Source organism: Lichenostomus cassidix, chromosome 8, assembly GCF_008360975.1.
Source record: "Lichenostomus cassidix isolate B80296 chromosome 8, HeHo_3.0, whole genome shotgun sequence".
Classification (NCBI taxonomy): Eukaryota; Metazoa; Chordata; class Aves; order Passeriformes; family Meliphagidae; genus Lichenostomus; species Lichenostomus cassidix.
Genome location: NC_139489.1, coordinates 25,620,621 through 25,634,873, shown reverse-complemented (window position 1 = coordinate 25,634,873; position 14,253 = coordinate 25,620,621). Strand labels below are relative to the sequence as shown.

The following is a 14,253-nucleotide window of genomic DNA, read 5'->3' as shown; positions in this document are numbered from 1 at the left end:
TGCAGGGCTGGAGCTGGGCAGGTTGGGGAAGAAGCTGTTTTATCTAATATTTGTAATGAAACTTGAAATCCTAATGTACTGCTTCGTCTTGGCGTTACCATGGTAGTGGCTGTGACCTTGCTGTATCAGAATTCCTAAACTAAAACTTCAATTAAAAAAAAATATTTTGATTTCTGCAGGATACAGGCTCATTTGCCTTGAGGTATGAAAACAAACTAATCTTTAGTTGTACTTGGATTTTTGGCGTGGTAAATATTGTAGATGCTGATCTTGTTCCAAAAATTTTGAAATAAAAATCTGAAGCTGTTAATATGTTTTTGGCTGGGTTACCTCTTCTGGAGTTAAATGCTTTGAAATGCTTTAAAGTGTCTTACTGTGAGGGGTTTTAGCTTGTTAAATAAGAATGTTGAAGCTTAAATTGACTATGTCTGTATTTAGATCTTTGCCAAATCTTTACTGGAGAATTTTACTAAACAAAATTTACAGTAAGAATAAATTGAATACCACTCTGCCATATGGACAAAACTTATTCTCCCAAAATTCTGAGTATTTGTACCTCTCCTAGAGTGATGTTATCTTTAAGTATGTGTCTGGAAACTATGAGTTTCTTAAGAAAGCTCTTTAACTATTAGTGATAGTTCCTAGTTCAAAATCCTGGGAGTGAAGCAGCATCACCTGCTGTGATTTCTTTGGTTACATTTATTTTCTTTTTTAAAAGAAGACAGCTGGACTTTTAATTACAAAAAATCAATTCTGAGGCTTGATGAAGAATTTAAATAGGGGATGATGTGGGTCATTCCTTTGGGAAATCTTTTCCTACTCTTCCTCAGTGAAGAAAAGCATGTTGCACACCAATATTTTTGCTTTTTGCTACCATGAGTCCAGACCCACTGAAAGTCTGCTAAATATTGATCTAAACCCCATTTGGATTTGAGAGCTTTCATACTTTGCAGAGGCAGCAGAGCTGCTTTTTGCAACATAACTCCAGAGAGAGAATGAGAAAAATTCCTTCAAATTGGTACTGAAGTTGAGGACAAGGAATACAAGCGCTAAAACAGACATAAAGTTAAATCCCAGGGTACTCCTCTTAATCACTCTTGAGCTTGGAGTATAACAACGAGGAATATCCAAGCTCTTGCAGTTTTGGAGAGAAGAAAAAACAATAACCTGGTGGGAGGATGGTGTAGCTGAGCCCTTCATGCAGGAGGTAGAGTGAAGTCCACAGCAGCATTACAAATATCAAATTGGCTTTGATGAAATGCTGACGCCTTGAGTTGGGTTCCTGAGGAAGGGAAAATCCACCTGAAGCAAATTTCTCAGTCTCTTAGGGCTGAGCAAGAGCACAAATTTCATGCATTCATTCCTGAGGTACACAAAATAAATTGAGTCTATAACCAGTCTCCAGGGCAGCTCTTATGTGTAACTTATCAATGATTAAACTTCTGATCAAATTAATTTGTTGTTAGCAGTAAAATATTGTTCTAGACTGTGTACATATATTAAAAATCTATTTCTTTGAAATGCTGTGTTTTAGGACAAACAAATGCTGAGAAATTAAGCATATAATATTAAGTTCCATATTCTATATGTAATATAGTGCATTTATTGGGTGAATGATAGAGGTAGAACCAGTCTTATTAAATTGCCTTGCAGATGCATTTCCTAAAATATATATGAGCAAAGATTTTTGAGTCCACTGTTTGGATTCTACTTGATGTTGCATTTTATTATTGCCTAAGTTGCACTTTTTGTTGTTTGTGATTTTGTTGTTTTTTTCCCCACAAAATGCAGCAGAAATGGAGGTCAGGCTTGGAGAAGGCCCCTTGCCAAATAAAAGCAGCAAGAGTAGCAAAATAGCATAAATGATGCTTGTTCTGTTGCACAGTCCCATCACTGTGTGTTCCTTGTCAGAAGCACCACTGTGACCAACTGTGTTTTTGTCATGCACTTTGGGGTTGCAGAATTTTTGCAGCCAGAGGATGAAATGCTGCTGGAGAGGTTTTAGGGTGTCTGGTATAAACATATCCCAACCAGCCAAGGAACCCCAGACTCAGGCTGGGATTGCACCTGTGGCAGATGAAGGGATGTTAGCTCAGGCCACAGAAAGATCTCTGAACAAAATCATCCTTTTGTTGCAGTTTTTCATTTGAAATTTCTGCTCTCCCTGAAATGGAATGCTGGGTTTTCCAACAGAAAGTAATTAAAGTCTTTTGTCTGCAATAAGGCAGGTCATTAATGCTTTGGCTTCCTGCTCCAGTCTCCCCAGCCTCATTTCCCACCTATATGGGAGAGGTCTGGCATTAAATCACTCTAAGCATAATTACATTGAAAATAATTTCAGTGAGTAGTTGGTGCCTCTCCCCAGGGCATTGGATTTTGCTGTTTTCTCTGGTTTTCTTTCCAAGCTGCTCTCTAAGCTTTTTTCAGAGGTAAATCTTGCCACGGTCCCTCTGCATTTCTGCTGATGCTTGGATGAAACATTGAGTTTTTTAAGTGGCACTTCCTGCACAATGAAGTGCAGGATTGCAAAGGCATTGTGCCACAGCAATTGCTGCAGTGTGATGAGCTTTGCCTGTCTTAGGGACTGTGCATGGGTGTTTAATCAGGGCTCATCTATAACTTGGAAATCAACAGTTAATTTTTGTTTTAAGCATTGTGTGTTAGACTCTACAGGCTGGAGAGTTGCATCTCCCACATCTGCAAGCTTAAGCTGGTTTTGCAGTCATTGTGCAACACACTCTGAAAAAAATGCTGCTGTGGGAATGCACTTGTCTGGATTTAATTTGACAATTTTCATACAAAGATTTCCCTTTCATAATGAATTTACCTGGAGAACTTGCTTTGAAACCTGTGTAAAGTTTAAAGAAGTCAGTAGCCCAGATTTTTCAGAAGGGAAAACCTGTTAAAAGTTATTTGCCTTCCAGGTAGCATCAGGTCACTTCTTGCATAAAGGAGGAAGGTGGAAGTCATCTGACTTTTCAGGGAATAAAAAGGTTTAGGTAGTTCCCTTTTTATGCCCTTGAGTCCCACATTTTTTATTTTATTTGCAAGGATTAAATATTACTGACAACAAAGTCATAACTCAGAAACTTCCTGACAATAGATGCAATCATTTTGATTCTTCTTATTAATGATTCCTTTTTAACTAGCAGTGGCTAGAGAACCATTTCTCTTCCTTGGGAGATGGCTTGGGTTAAAAGCCAGCATGTCTTTTCCCTTGCCTGCAGAACCTGAACTTCACTGGCTTCCGCAAGATCCTGAAGAAGCATGACAAGAACCTGGAGACAGCGCGGGGGGCAGAGTGGAGGGTGGCTGAGGTGGAGGTGGCTCCCTTCTACACCTGCAAGAAGATCAACCAGCTTATCTCCGAAACTGAGGTGAAGAGGCTGGCCTGGGCACTGCTCCTCTTTTAACTGGCAAAAAAAAGGGGTTTTGGTTATTGCTGATTTTTGGAAGTGTTCAAGCACAAGTTGGGTGGAGCTCTGAGCAAACCTGGTCTAGTGGAAGGTGTCCTTGCCTGTGGCAGGGGGTTGGAACAAGATTTTTAGGTCCCTTCCAACCCAAACTTTTCTGTGACACTTTAATTTCTATAATGTTTTGCCCTCTCTATATTCATCCCCAAGGCAACCAATAATTGATTTTGAAGAGCTGCTAACTTCTGGCACTGCTTACATAAATTTGGGTATGTTCTCTTCAGATGGTAAACTTTTCCTTTGGAAAAGCCTAGTGCAGCCTTAGCTTCTGCTAAGTGCAGCACAGTGAGCTTTTCACATCTTTGTATTAAAAGAATACCGGGCCAGGGCTCACCTGTAACATGGAAACAAAGCATTATTTTTGGGTTTAGTGCTTTACCAGGTGCTCCTCATTCAGATGAACTTCAGTGCTGTGTATCTTTGCCTCCTTAGGAAGTGGTGACCAACGAGTTGGAAGATGGAGACAGACAGAAGGCAATGAAACGTTTGCGTGTTCCACCCTTAGGAGCAGCTCAGGTGAGACATGAGGGTTATGGAGCGAAGCTGCTTCTCCAACTTGTCAAGGTGCCAAATCAGATTCAACTTGTGAATGAAACAGTGGAAATAATTGATGTGAGCATGCATGGGGCATGGCCACATAATCTGCTTTAGTTCCGGAAGGTTTGGAAATAGGTTACTGCTCCTAATGCATGCAGACAAGGTAATGGAGGGAGGAGATAAATGGTGAAAGGAAATTTGTGCTAATAAAAGCACATGCTTAGTGTTTGTGTGGTCTGGAATATTTTTCAGAGGGCACTGAGACACCCAAGCTCTGTTTCAACGTGACAATAATATTACACAGTATTTTCAGTTTAAAAAACCCTCTGTTCAAGAGCAAGAGTGCAATCAGGGATCAGGATGTTGTATTTCTGATTTTACATTTACTCTGCCAACTAATCTGACTTTGCTGATAACCTGTTTACCTCACCTTAATTGTGCCATGGCTTTGTTCACAGCCTGTACCAGCCTGGACTACATTCAGGGTTGGATTGTTCTGCGGGTTGTTCATTGCACTGAATGTCACTGTCATACTTTCAGGTGGGTATCCTGCCATGCCTTGGTTTGGGTGTATTCCCATCACTTAGTGTGTGCCTGGACCTGGATGTTCTGGGTTTAATCAGAGTCAGATCACATTGGTGTGAATTGTTAGTTCTGCTCAGTGGTAGGTTGTGGTTTTTCTCATGTTATATATGTGGAATTTGAACATATTTGTGCTCCTGGTTTCCTCCTCATTTTTGGAGGGATTTTCTGAGGGTGCAACATCTGTGTGTAAAACCTGATTTTTGTTACCATTCTGTGAACACACAGCCCATGTCCAACTTGAGGCAGGTGTTTGTAGAACTTGAGCTTTGCATGGTACTGACTCCCTCCAGAGAGGACCACCAGACATAGAGCCATGTGAACACATGCCACTCAGGACATTTTCATGTGGAAATTCCTAGGATTTCAATGCCTGGAGTCTGCTAATGAAATTAATTGAAGTTTTCTTGTTGGCAAAATTGTTTAAAAGCTACAATAAATGCTTGCATATCTCGGGCCCTGGCTTTATTCTGCTTTGTGCCTTCTGAGTTTGGCCCCTGATTAGAGTCAGAGCCACGTTAGTGCTGCAGATCCAGACACAGTGCTTAATCACAAGCGGCTTTACTAATTGTGTGTGTGATTTCTGTAGTGTTGTAACTTGCTTAAGCAGTACAAAGGAAAAGGCTTAACAAATCAACTTAGGAGCTCTTGCATTAGGGAAAGCCCATGTCTGTGTTTTTGACTTAAAAGAATTTTTAATCGGATGTTTCTGTAATTGGATCCAGCCATCTCTTGGGATGAAATGCCTCTGTTTGAGGAGCTGTTTGCAGTGCTTCCCATTTGCTCTTCCCATGGTAGAGGCATGAAGTTGACCCATCTGCATGAAGGGGCTGTTTATTGTGTAGAAACTGTTCTTTATTCATCGTTTCTGTTACTTAAATGTTTGATCTCCGTGTGAGATGCAAATATGATTGAAGCCGTTTGTGTTTGCTTTCCCTCTCGGCGCTAAGAATGAAAAAGTGACGCAGTTGTGAGAAGGAATTCATAAAAATGATTATATCTCCAAAGCAGGTGTTACTAACCCAGTGTGGGTAATAGGTGTGTTGTATCAGCAGGCATGATCTGATAGCTGAACATTACTGCAGATACTGGGCAAAAAGCTGGATTCTAAGTGTTTTGAATTGGCTCATACTTTGCTAACCGCTCAGCTGCTTTTGCCAAATTGTGTCTATGATTTGATCAGCTAAGATAGGATTTTAGTGTTCTATATGGAGAATTTGTGAGACAACATCAGAACATGGCTTCTGTCAGTAACCCAGAGCTGTACTGCCTGATTTGAGAACTAGAGCAGCAGCATTTTACTTTTTACAGAGATGAGTTCATCATCACTTGGGGTCCGTTAAAGGCTGCAAAGCTACAAGTGGATCCCAGGAGGGTGTCACCCTAAAGAGCACAAATTTAGAGGCCTCACTGTTGCTGTATGGGCTTCCCTAGGTGCCAAGCAAGTGTGTAATTGAGGTTGGAAGGTCATGGAAATGTGCATTTGCTTTATTAAACAGAAACCAGCAAGGTTTCCTTGCTGTAGTCCTGCTCTTGTTTGAGAATTAAGCTGCCATTGGACTTGCCACCAGGGTTGTTTTCACTTCTTGGTCAGTATTTTTGGGGCTACTCTTCCCTGTTCGGAATTTTGACCAGATGACCCTCTGTGGTCCCTTCCAACTTTACTCATTCTGTTTTTCTGTGATTTCCCATGGTTTTCTGATGAAAATTTGAAAATCTGCTTCTGCAATTACACATTCAAGATTAATTTCTTTCAGCTTCTTTGGGGGTATGTAATTTCTGTCCAAAAGTTGACTCCATTTTTCCTGAATCCAAGAGTCTTAAGTTTTAAATTTAAAACAACAGTTCTGGAGTCATTGTGCCTTGCACAGCTTTTTCTCCATAGGTTATAGTATAAAGTATAGATGCTGAACACATGAAATTCCCAATGGATTTGCTTTCTTTGGAAAAAAAGCTTGAAAAACTTGGGGCTGTAATTTAGGCCGATCTGTGGGAATAAATTCTCAACTTCAGTTCTGTAAAGTGCATGCTTTTTCTTTTACTTCCCTTCAAAAGCATGTGGGTGAAAAACTTGCAATGAAACAGAAATTAAGGATTGAATAACTGTATTTTATTTGTGTTTTTCTCACAAAACCTGGTGACCAGGGGAGACAGTCCTTTGCAAAGAGGTTTATGCTGGAGCAAGCTGCTGCTGTATAAGGCTGTTCATTGTTTGAGATGAAGCACGTTTGTTTCCAAACCCCCTGAAGACTGAACAAAGGAAGCAACAGGCTTTCCAGCCCCGCTGCCTTGTGCTGGGATTTCTGTTTGGGTGGAGCTGGGTGTTGTATGGCTGGCCATGAATATGTATTGCATTACAATTGTACTGAGTTGGGTGATTAGGCGGGTTTAGCATTGTTTTAAATGCTGTAAATGGCTCCTCTTGGTTTTGTGGGGAGCTGAAGTGTTTGTGTATCTGTCTGTTGGGATTTCATCTCTATTAAACCAGAATATTTAAGTGCTTCTAGTCAGATTTATGCTGGTGCTGTCCCTTGTGCCTGTAGTGTGTGGCAGGGATGCTGCTAATGACTCGATTACAGAAGCTGGAGAGCGAATTTTCCCCAGAATACTCCTAAATCCTCTGACAGGCTGGGCACAAAGTCCTCCATTTGCTGGGATATGCAGCTATGTGTACACGTGTACCCTGTTTTCTCAGGATTTAGCCAAATATCTGAGCACCAGGATAAAGCCTTGCTTTGTGACACGACCTCTGCTATCCCTAAGCTCCTTTCTTTTTTTTTGTCTCTGCCAGGTGTGGCTTTTATAGATGGACCAAATGTGTGGCCACTGGTGAGAATCTATCGAGGTGGCTTCCTCCTGATAGAATTCCTCTTTCTCCTGGGTATCAACACATATGGCTGGAGACAGGCTGGAGTCAACCACGTCCTCATCTTCGAGCTCAATCCCCGCAGCAACTTGTCCCATCAACATCTCTTTGAGGTAAACAGGAGGGACTGACCGTAGGAGTGGCTGAGCCGTGCTGAGGATCAGCAGGATAAATCCTGCGCCCTTTCCTGGCAAGGAGTCCTAATACAATTAGAAGAGGAAGTTGCTGAAGTCTGATTAGATTACAGGATTGAGCACTGCTCTCCCTTTTCTTCTAATGAGAATTCATTGGAGGTTTCGGAGCTGTGTTTTCATTAGGTGTCTGTGTGGTTTTTTCCCTTGCAGATTGCTGGTTTCCTGGGCGTTTTGTGGTGCCTGAGCCTGCTGGCATGTATATATGGTAAATTCACCTACATCCCTATGCAGGTGAACCCACTCATCTTGTACGGCTTCATGTTGCTTTTTCTCATCAACCCTACCAAAACCTTATATTACAAGTCCCGTTTTTGGCTGCTCAAACTATTGGTAAGTGTCAAACGTGGCTTAAATAAATAAATAACTTTTTAAAATTCTGTGGCTGAGCAGTAGCTGTGAAGTGTGTAAAAGGGTCACTAATCCTCATGAAAGAGGGATGCTGGGGGGGTGCTTATACCACTATGTTTTTATAGAGCAGACCTGATCAGGGATTGACTGCAGGTAGTTTTTGAGGATGGGTTTGCAGAAGCATATTCTGCTTCCTGTACCAGTGGACTTGTTAACCTTCCTATAGACAGCTGTATACAAACTTCTGCATGTATGGAAACCCTCAGATATCTTTGCTTGTTTATTCCTTAACCTAGTGAAACAGTTTGATTAGAGGTCCTGTGCTCTAAGGCAAGGCTGCAAGGGTGCTCCTCAGCCCAAAGTGGGATAGTGCCAACATTGAGAGGGTTCACTGATGGAGAGAGAACCTTTGCAAAAGTTACTGCTTATAAAATTATGTTCGTGGGTGGGGTTTTTTCACAGCAAATCTGTTTGTGCCCTTAAACAAACCCTTTATTTGAGACCCAGCTCTTTATTTTCCTGTGAGATAAGTCTGGTAAATTCAATGTAAATATGTCTGCTGCTTCCGTGTTCCAGTTATAGGTGGGAGCTCTGAAAGAACAGTTTTCAGACTTGCTTGGTGACTCATCAGCTTCTTCCCAAATGGCTGTTTCACATGTTCATCCCCACCCTGTGCACCCTTTTAAATTGGCTTTAATCAAGTTGGTTCCCTTGATACGTTATTCTTGCTGGCACTGCTCTGAGAGCTTTGGTCAGGAGAGGGTTTGGCTGGCTGGTTTTCTTCGTAGAATCATTTTAACGCCAATTAAAACAATTAGCTTTATCTGGAACATGGCAAAGAGGAGATGCAGCATGCTTTGAGGATGTGCGTGCAGGTATACACACAGTGAATTAACCTCTGTGTGCTCACCTCTGCTGTTTGATTTGCTGGCTTACTGCTATTCCAGCTTCTTCCTTTGTGCCTTCCAGCACTCAGCCATCCCTCACAGAGGTACCTTTAGTCCCAAGCCTCATTACTCTGATGCTGTCTCCTGGTGTGAGGGGAAGCACTGGATGTGCTTTAACCACATGAGCAATATCTGTGCTAATTTACCTTAATATCTTGCCAGGGTGAGATTCTCAGTCCTCACAGAGCTGTTAGGCTGTTTGCAGCTCCTGCTTTGTCCCAGTGATCTCCAAACTATGCTGCAGGTAGAGATCATGGAATGGCCTGAGTTGGAAGAAACCTTAAATATCATTTAGTTTGAACCCCCTGCCACAGGCAGGGACTCCTTTTACTATCCCCGGTTGCTCCAAGTCCCATCCAGCCTGGCCTTGAACACTTCCAGAGATGGGGCAACCTGTGCCAGGGTCTCACCACCCTCACAGGGAAGAGCTTCTTCCTATTATCTAATCTAAACCTACTCTTTATCAGTTTGAAGCCATTCCCCCTTGTCCTGTCACTACTTGTAAACAGTCTCTCTCCATCAAACTAGAATCATGGAATATCTCAAGTTGGAAGGGACCCATAAGGTTCATTGAGTACCTTGGGAGTGCAGAGGCCTATTCATTCCAAGGTCTCCTAGGGAAGAAAATCTTCATCAAAATGCAAGATCACCTTAATGGTGGGAAATGACATGGTGCTGGTATGTGTTACGTGGAAGAAGGAAGGAGAGAGAAGAGGCCAGACTGCATAAAGAGCAGCTTTTATTGTGTGTACCTGACCAGCTGAGTATATTTTATTTCTCCATGCAGCTGCCAGCAGCTCTCTAGGTGAAAGGAGGTTTAAATAGTGCACTTCTTAGAACTGTGCTGCTCACACAAATTTATGTTTGGTGAGAATTTTTCTTCACATGCCTCATATGTTTCATTTCCAGCCAAAACGAAATCTGACATACCAGGTGTAGCAGAGCATTACTGGCACCTTCAATTTTTCTGGAACCAAATCAGGGGCATACATGAGTGTGTTGTAGCACTTCCTGATGGATCTAGGAGGCTTACTGCCTCCACCTGTGATCAACATCAACTGCTTGTTGAGGGGTGAATCTCTTGTGCTAATCCCCAAGGGATGGCAAGTTACATCAGAATTGAACTTTCTCTGAGTGAAGGAAGTTATTTAGCCTGTAGTAAGTCTAATTCCCATGCCAGGCTCTTCTTTCTTGCCTGTGTGCTTAGATGAGCATTTTTTTTGCCTTTGCTGCCACATGAGAAGTCCCTGATTGCCCTTGTGTGGGCTGGGGAGAGCATTTCACCAGGAGGAATTGGATCTGAGCACAGAGAATGAGTGTCCCCTTCCCCACGCTCTCTTGCAGCAGCTGAATGGCCACATAAGTGCAGGGAGCCTATCTGGGAGAGGTGAAAAGCTAGGAAGTGTTCAGCTCAGCTATCTGACATCTCAGCACACATTAAAAGTGCGGGGATCAGCACCAGGGAGTCTGCACTCAGGTTGTGGAATTGTTGATAGAGAATTGCAAATGGTTATTGAAACTGAGGTGCAACTCCAGCCTCTGGTGTTTTATGACTTTATCCTTATCTGGAGGATGTTGCAGACACTTCTCAGCGGGGAAGCTGTGGTACCTCCACTGCCAGCACCCCCTGGTAGCTGGGCTGCAGCTCCAGCTGTGCCTGGGCAGCAGCCAGGAGCCACAGTGCCTGGCACATGGCACTGGGAGGGTTCAGATGGCAGCTCAGACTCTGGAGGATAGTTGTCTCAGATGCCAGTGCCAAATATGTCTTGGATGTATCTGTTGACTCCTCCTCAGCTGTAACCTTTAGGTGGAAAACTTCTACGCTCTTAAAAGTTTTATGCTGTCACCTGGCAGTGCTGAAGGGCCTCTGCCTAAATTAAATAAGAACAAGGCTTTTACTATTTCTTACTGTCTTTCTTCTTTTCAAGGAGATCTGTAAAGCTATTTTTGCATTTCATTTGCTTAGCTAGTCTTTGTTCATGGACAAAACAATGGTCTGTGATGAAACAGATAAAGATAGCATCAGGGAGTGCTGGGAAAAGGGAGGAAGGAGCTTTTGTAAGGGAAGGCTGGTGTGGTCTTTGACCTCTGCAGGAGCTGTTCTGTAGCTGAGCACCTTTGAAGATAGTCCTCCCTAAAGGCTGGCCCTGTTTGACCCTTGGGAATAAGTGCCATCCAACATGAGCACAGAGCTTTCTGGGTCAAGATCAGTATCTGCTTTATGCCACTAACTCTTAAATCCTCTATTTGGCTTTGAAATTTTAGGAGCCGAGCCTTAAATCTGCATTACAGGCTGATGGGAATGTGTCAGTCCTTTCCCGGGTTTCTGGAGCTGTGCACCCTTCAGGTTAATCAGGAGAGCAGTATAAAAGATCAGTGTTAGGCTGTGCTTTCATTAATTTAAAGGTTCATAAATCCCTGAATGACCGGATGGCGCTGGTGCCGTCTCTGTGAGAAATTGGCCATTAGTAACTATAACTAACCGGGTAGGGAGAGGGGTAATCAAAGGTAATGGAGCAGAAAACTGTCTGCTTTGGAAGGAGCAAAACTGCTGTTCAGGCTTAGAAGGAAAGTGGACTGGGATTGAGGGGGAGTCCAGCTGACAGTCAATAGGATTTCCTCTGCCCTTTCTTTAACCCTTTCCCTGCTGGAGGCATTGGCAGACCCAGTAACAGTCCTCACTTTCACAACTTCTAGCAGCAAAGAACAACTCATGAGTTAAGTAAGCCAAGGCATGACCAGCCTAATGGCTGTGCTGAGGGTCTAAATCCAGCTGACATTAAGTGTGAGGGGGAAGGTAAGTGTGGAGGATGTCAATAGACATGATGTCTGAAAGAAAGTGCTGATCAAAGTGAAGGGCAGTGGGGGAAATGAAGCTGTGCAGAGCTCTTAAATGGAGACTGGGAGTTTCTGAGAAAGAGCTTGGTTGGAGGAGACTGTTCTGCCAGTGAAAAACAAAAGGTTGGGGGAGCACAGGAATAGCTGCATACAGGAGGAGGAAAGCAGGAATGTTCTTTGTACTGAAAGTGAGGAGACAGTTATCCTTTTTTGTCAGCAGGAGCGAAAGGTCGGCAATAAATCTTCAAGCCTTTCTGTTGTTTCCATATTTGTTCAGTTCTGTGATGTCCTGCCACTGCATTTGGATGCCTTTGACACAGCCATGAATTATTCCTGCTTTGTTTTTCCTGACAGTTTCGAGTATTCACTGCTCCCTTCCACAAGGTAGGCTTTGCAGATTTCTGGCTGGCTGATCAGCTCAACAGCCTGGTCGTGATACTTATGGATTTGGAATACATGATCTGCTTCTACAGCTTTGAGGTTCAGTGGGACGACAATGCTGGACTTCTGGCAGATACAGGTAGAGTAATGCTGATGCCCCCTGTGAATGTGGTCAAGATGACCTGAAAAACACTGAGCCAGGCAACTTCCTAATTGTCTGTTTTGAAGAGGGTTATTAATGGTACAGGAAACTAAAATAATTGGCATTTCTTGTAAACATGGCATTAGAGAGATTCTCCCCTTTCTTACTTCCATCCAGAGAAATGGAATTTCACATCAGTGTTCATTTCCTAATCCAGTCATTTGGCCCGACATGTACATCCATCAAAGAATTTAGACACAGTGCTGCTGATTGGAAAGAGAAATCCATTTTCCTGGCATTGTTTTATTTCACAGTAGTTTAACTATGTATTTGCCTTCAGCCTCTTCTTGTTGCTCTTCATGAGAATCCTGAGCTTGTTAAGCACAGTTTTCTGTGCTGTAGCCTGGTTCTCCCAGGCTCCATCGCAGTTCCCTGAAGCAAGAGAGGATGGAGAAGCTCCTTCTTGGTGCCACCTCTTATTCAGTCTGAGTTGATGCTGTGCTGCCAGGGTTGTCCATGCTCTGTCTTCTCTTCTTTTCTAGCCAGAAGCAGCACAGAGCTGGAATGTGAGTTTTGACTTTGGCCTTCCCAGTGGCAAAACAGTACCTGTCCCCTCACGGATGGGGCTGTTGACTTTCCATTTTCAGCAGTGACTGCTGGCAAATCATATTGTCTGATGGTTTTGACACTTGCTGAGAGAATTTGCTGCATGCTTCAATAAGCATCAGTGTTCACTTTGTTCTTCCAATCTGTCTGATCTTTCCCTTCCTTTTAAAAGACAGCGTTGCGAGTGGCTAAATATTTACTTATTAAAAATAAAATTAAAGTACATAAAGCAACTGTGCGCATAACAATTTGTCCTCTCCCAGTCTGAGCAGTGGAATGACAGCACGGTGTTTTGGGATAAATATCAGCTAATAATGTGTCTCCCTTAGTGTGAATAAGAAACAAATGAATGTTAGGCAGGGGGGTGTTTGGTTTAGATGTGCTGAGTGAGACAGCAGAACAATATGGAGTTTTTGGGGAGTTCCAGGAAAAGCTGAGGGTTTCCTGGTCATTACCTCAATAAAAAGAAGGCTTTCAAATGTGGAGGGGGGACACAGTGGCATGGTGGCATAGCTGATTCTCATCTCCGTTTTTGAAGCCAGACTATACCTTGGCTTTGCTTTTTAAAAAGCAAAGCAAAAAAACCCCAAACCCAATCACATACTGAAATATGTTTTTTCCTATTACAATGCTCAAGGAAAATGGGTCAAGGACATCTTGGGCAAAGTAGCCTTTTAGAGCTGTCCTGCAGAGTTTCTAAGTGCTCTCCCATTTATGCACAAAAATCCAGTGTCAAAGGCGTTTTGTAATTCCATCCTTAATTTGATTATTCACAGCACTGCCAACAGCATTGAGCACATTTAAAAATAGATTATTTCTAATCTTGCAAGTTAGTTATACTGGCAGGAGTGAAGGGGGTTAGATGGTGATCTGTCTGGATGTGTTATTGATGTTGTGTCACCTGAATACCTCTGAGATGGAATATTGAGCTTCAGGATACTTTGGGCTTCCTGCTATTTGTGTGCCTCAGTACCAGGTGTTGATGGGGAATCAAAGAATAGCAGTTCTTAAACTTACTAACTCTTTCTCTTAACGGCTTTAACTCCCGTTTTTCTTGCAGATAATCAGATTTGTAACAGCTACTCCTACGGAGTGAGAGCAGTTGTCCAGTGCATCCCTGCTTGGTTGCGATTCATCCAGTGCCTGCGCCGTTACCGTGATAACAAACGGGCCTTTCATCTGGTTAACGCTGGAAAATATTCCACCACCTTCTTCGTGGTGACATTTGCAGCCCTCTACAGCACTCACAAAGGTATGGGTGATTTTGGAGGATCCTTTGCAGCTCCTGGGATTTGCTTCTTACACAAGAGGAGCTCTGAATCTGGCATCCCATTGAAGT

General features: G+C 42.8%; 1 protein-coding gene across 1 annotated transcript in view; it reads left to right on the top strand.

The window, feature by feature from the left end:
• XPR1 (xenotropic and polytropic retrovirus receptor 1) overlaps positions 1–14,253 on the top strand; it is a 102,711-nt gene that overhangs the window by 72,940 nt on the left and 15,518 nt on the right. Inside the window, exons 5-11 of the mRNA XM_085068578.1 lie at positions 3,228–3,377; positions 3,906–3,989; positions 4,469–4,550; positions 7,384–7,571; positions 7,803–7,982; positions 12,140–12,305; positions 13,975–14,166. Of these exons, the coding sequence (XP_084924704.1) occupies positions 3,228–3,377; positions 3,906–3,989; positions 4,469–4,550; positions 7,384–7,571; positions 7,803–7,982; positions 12,140–12,305; positions 13,975–14,166 (1,042 nt within the window). The remainder of the gene's footprint in view (positions 1–3,227; positions 3,378–3,905; positions 3,990–4,468; positions 4,551–7,383; positions 7,572–7,802; positions 7,983–12,139; positions 12,306–13,974; positions 14,167–14,253) is intronic.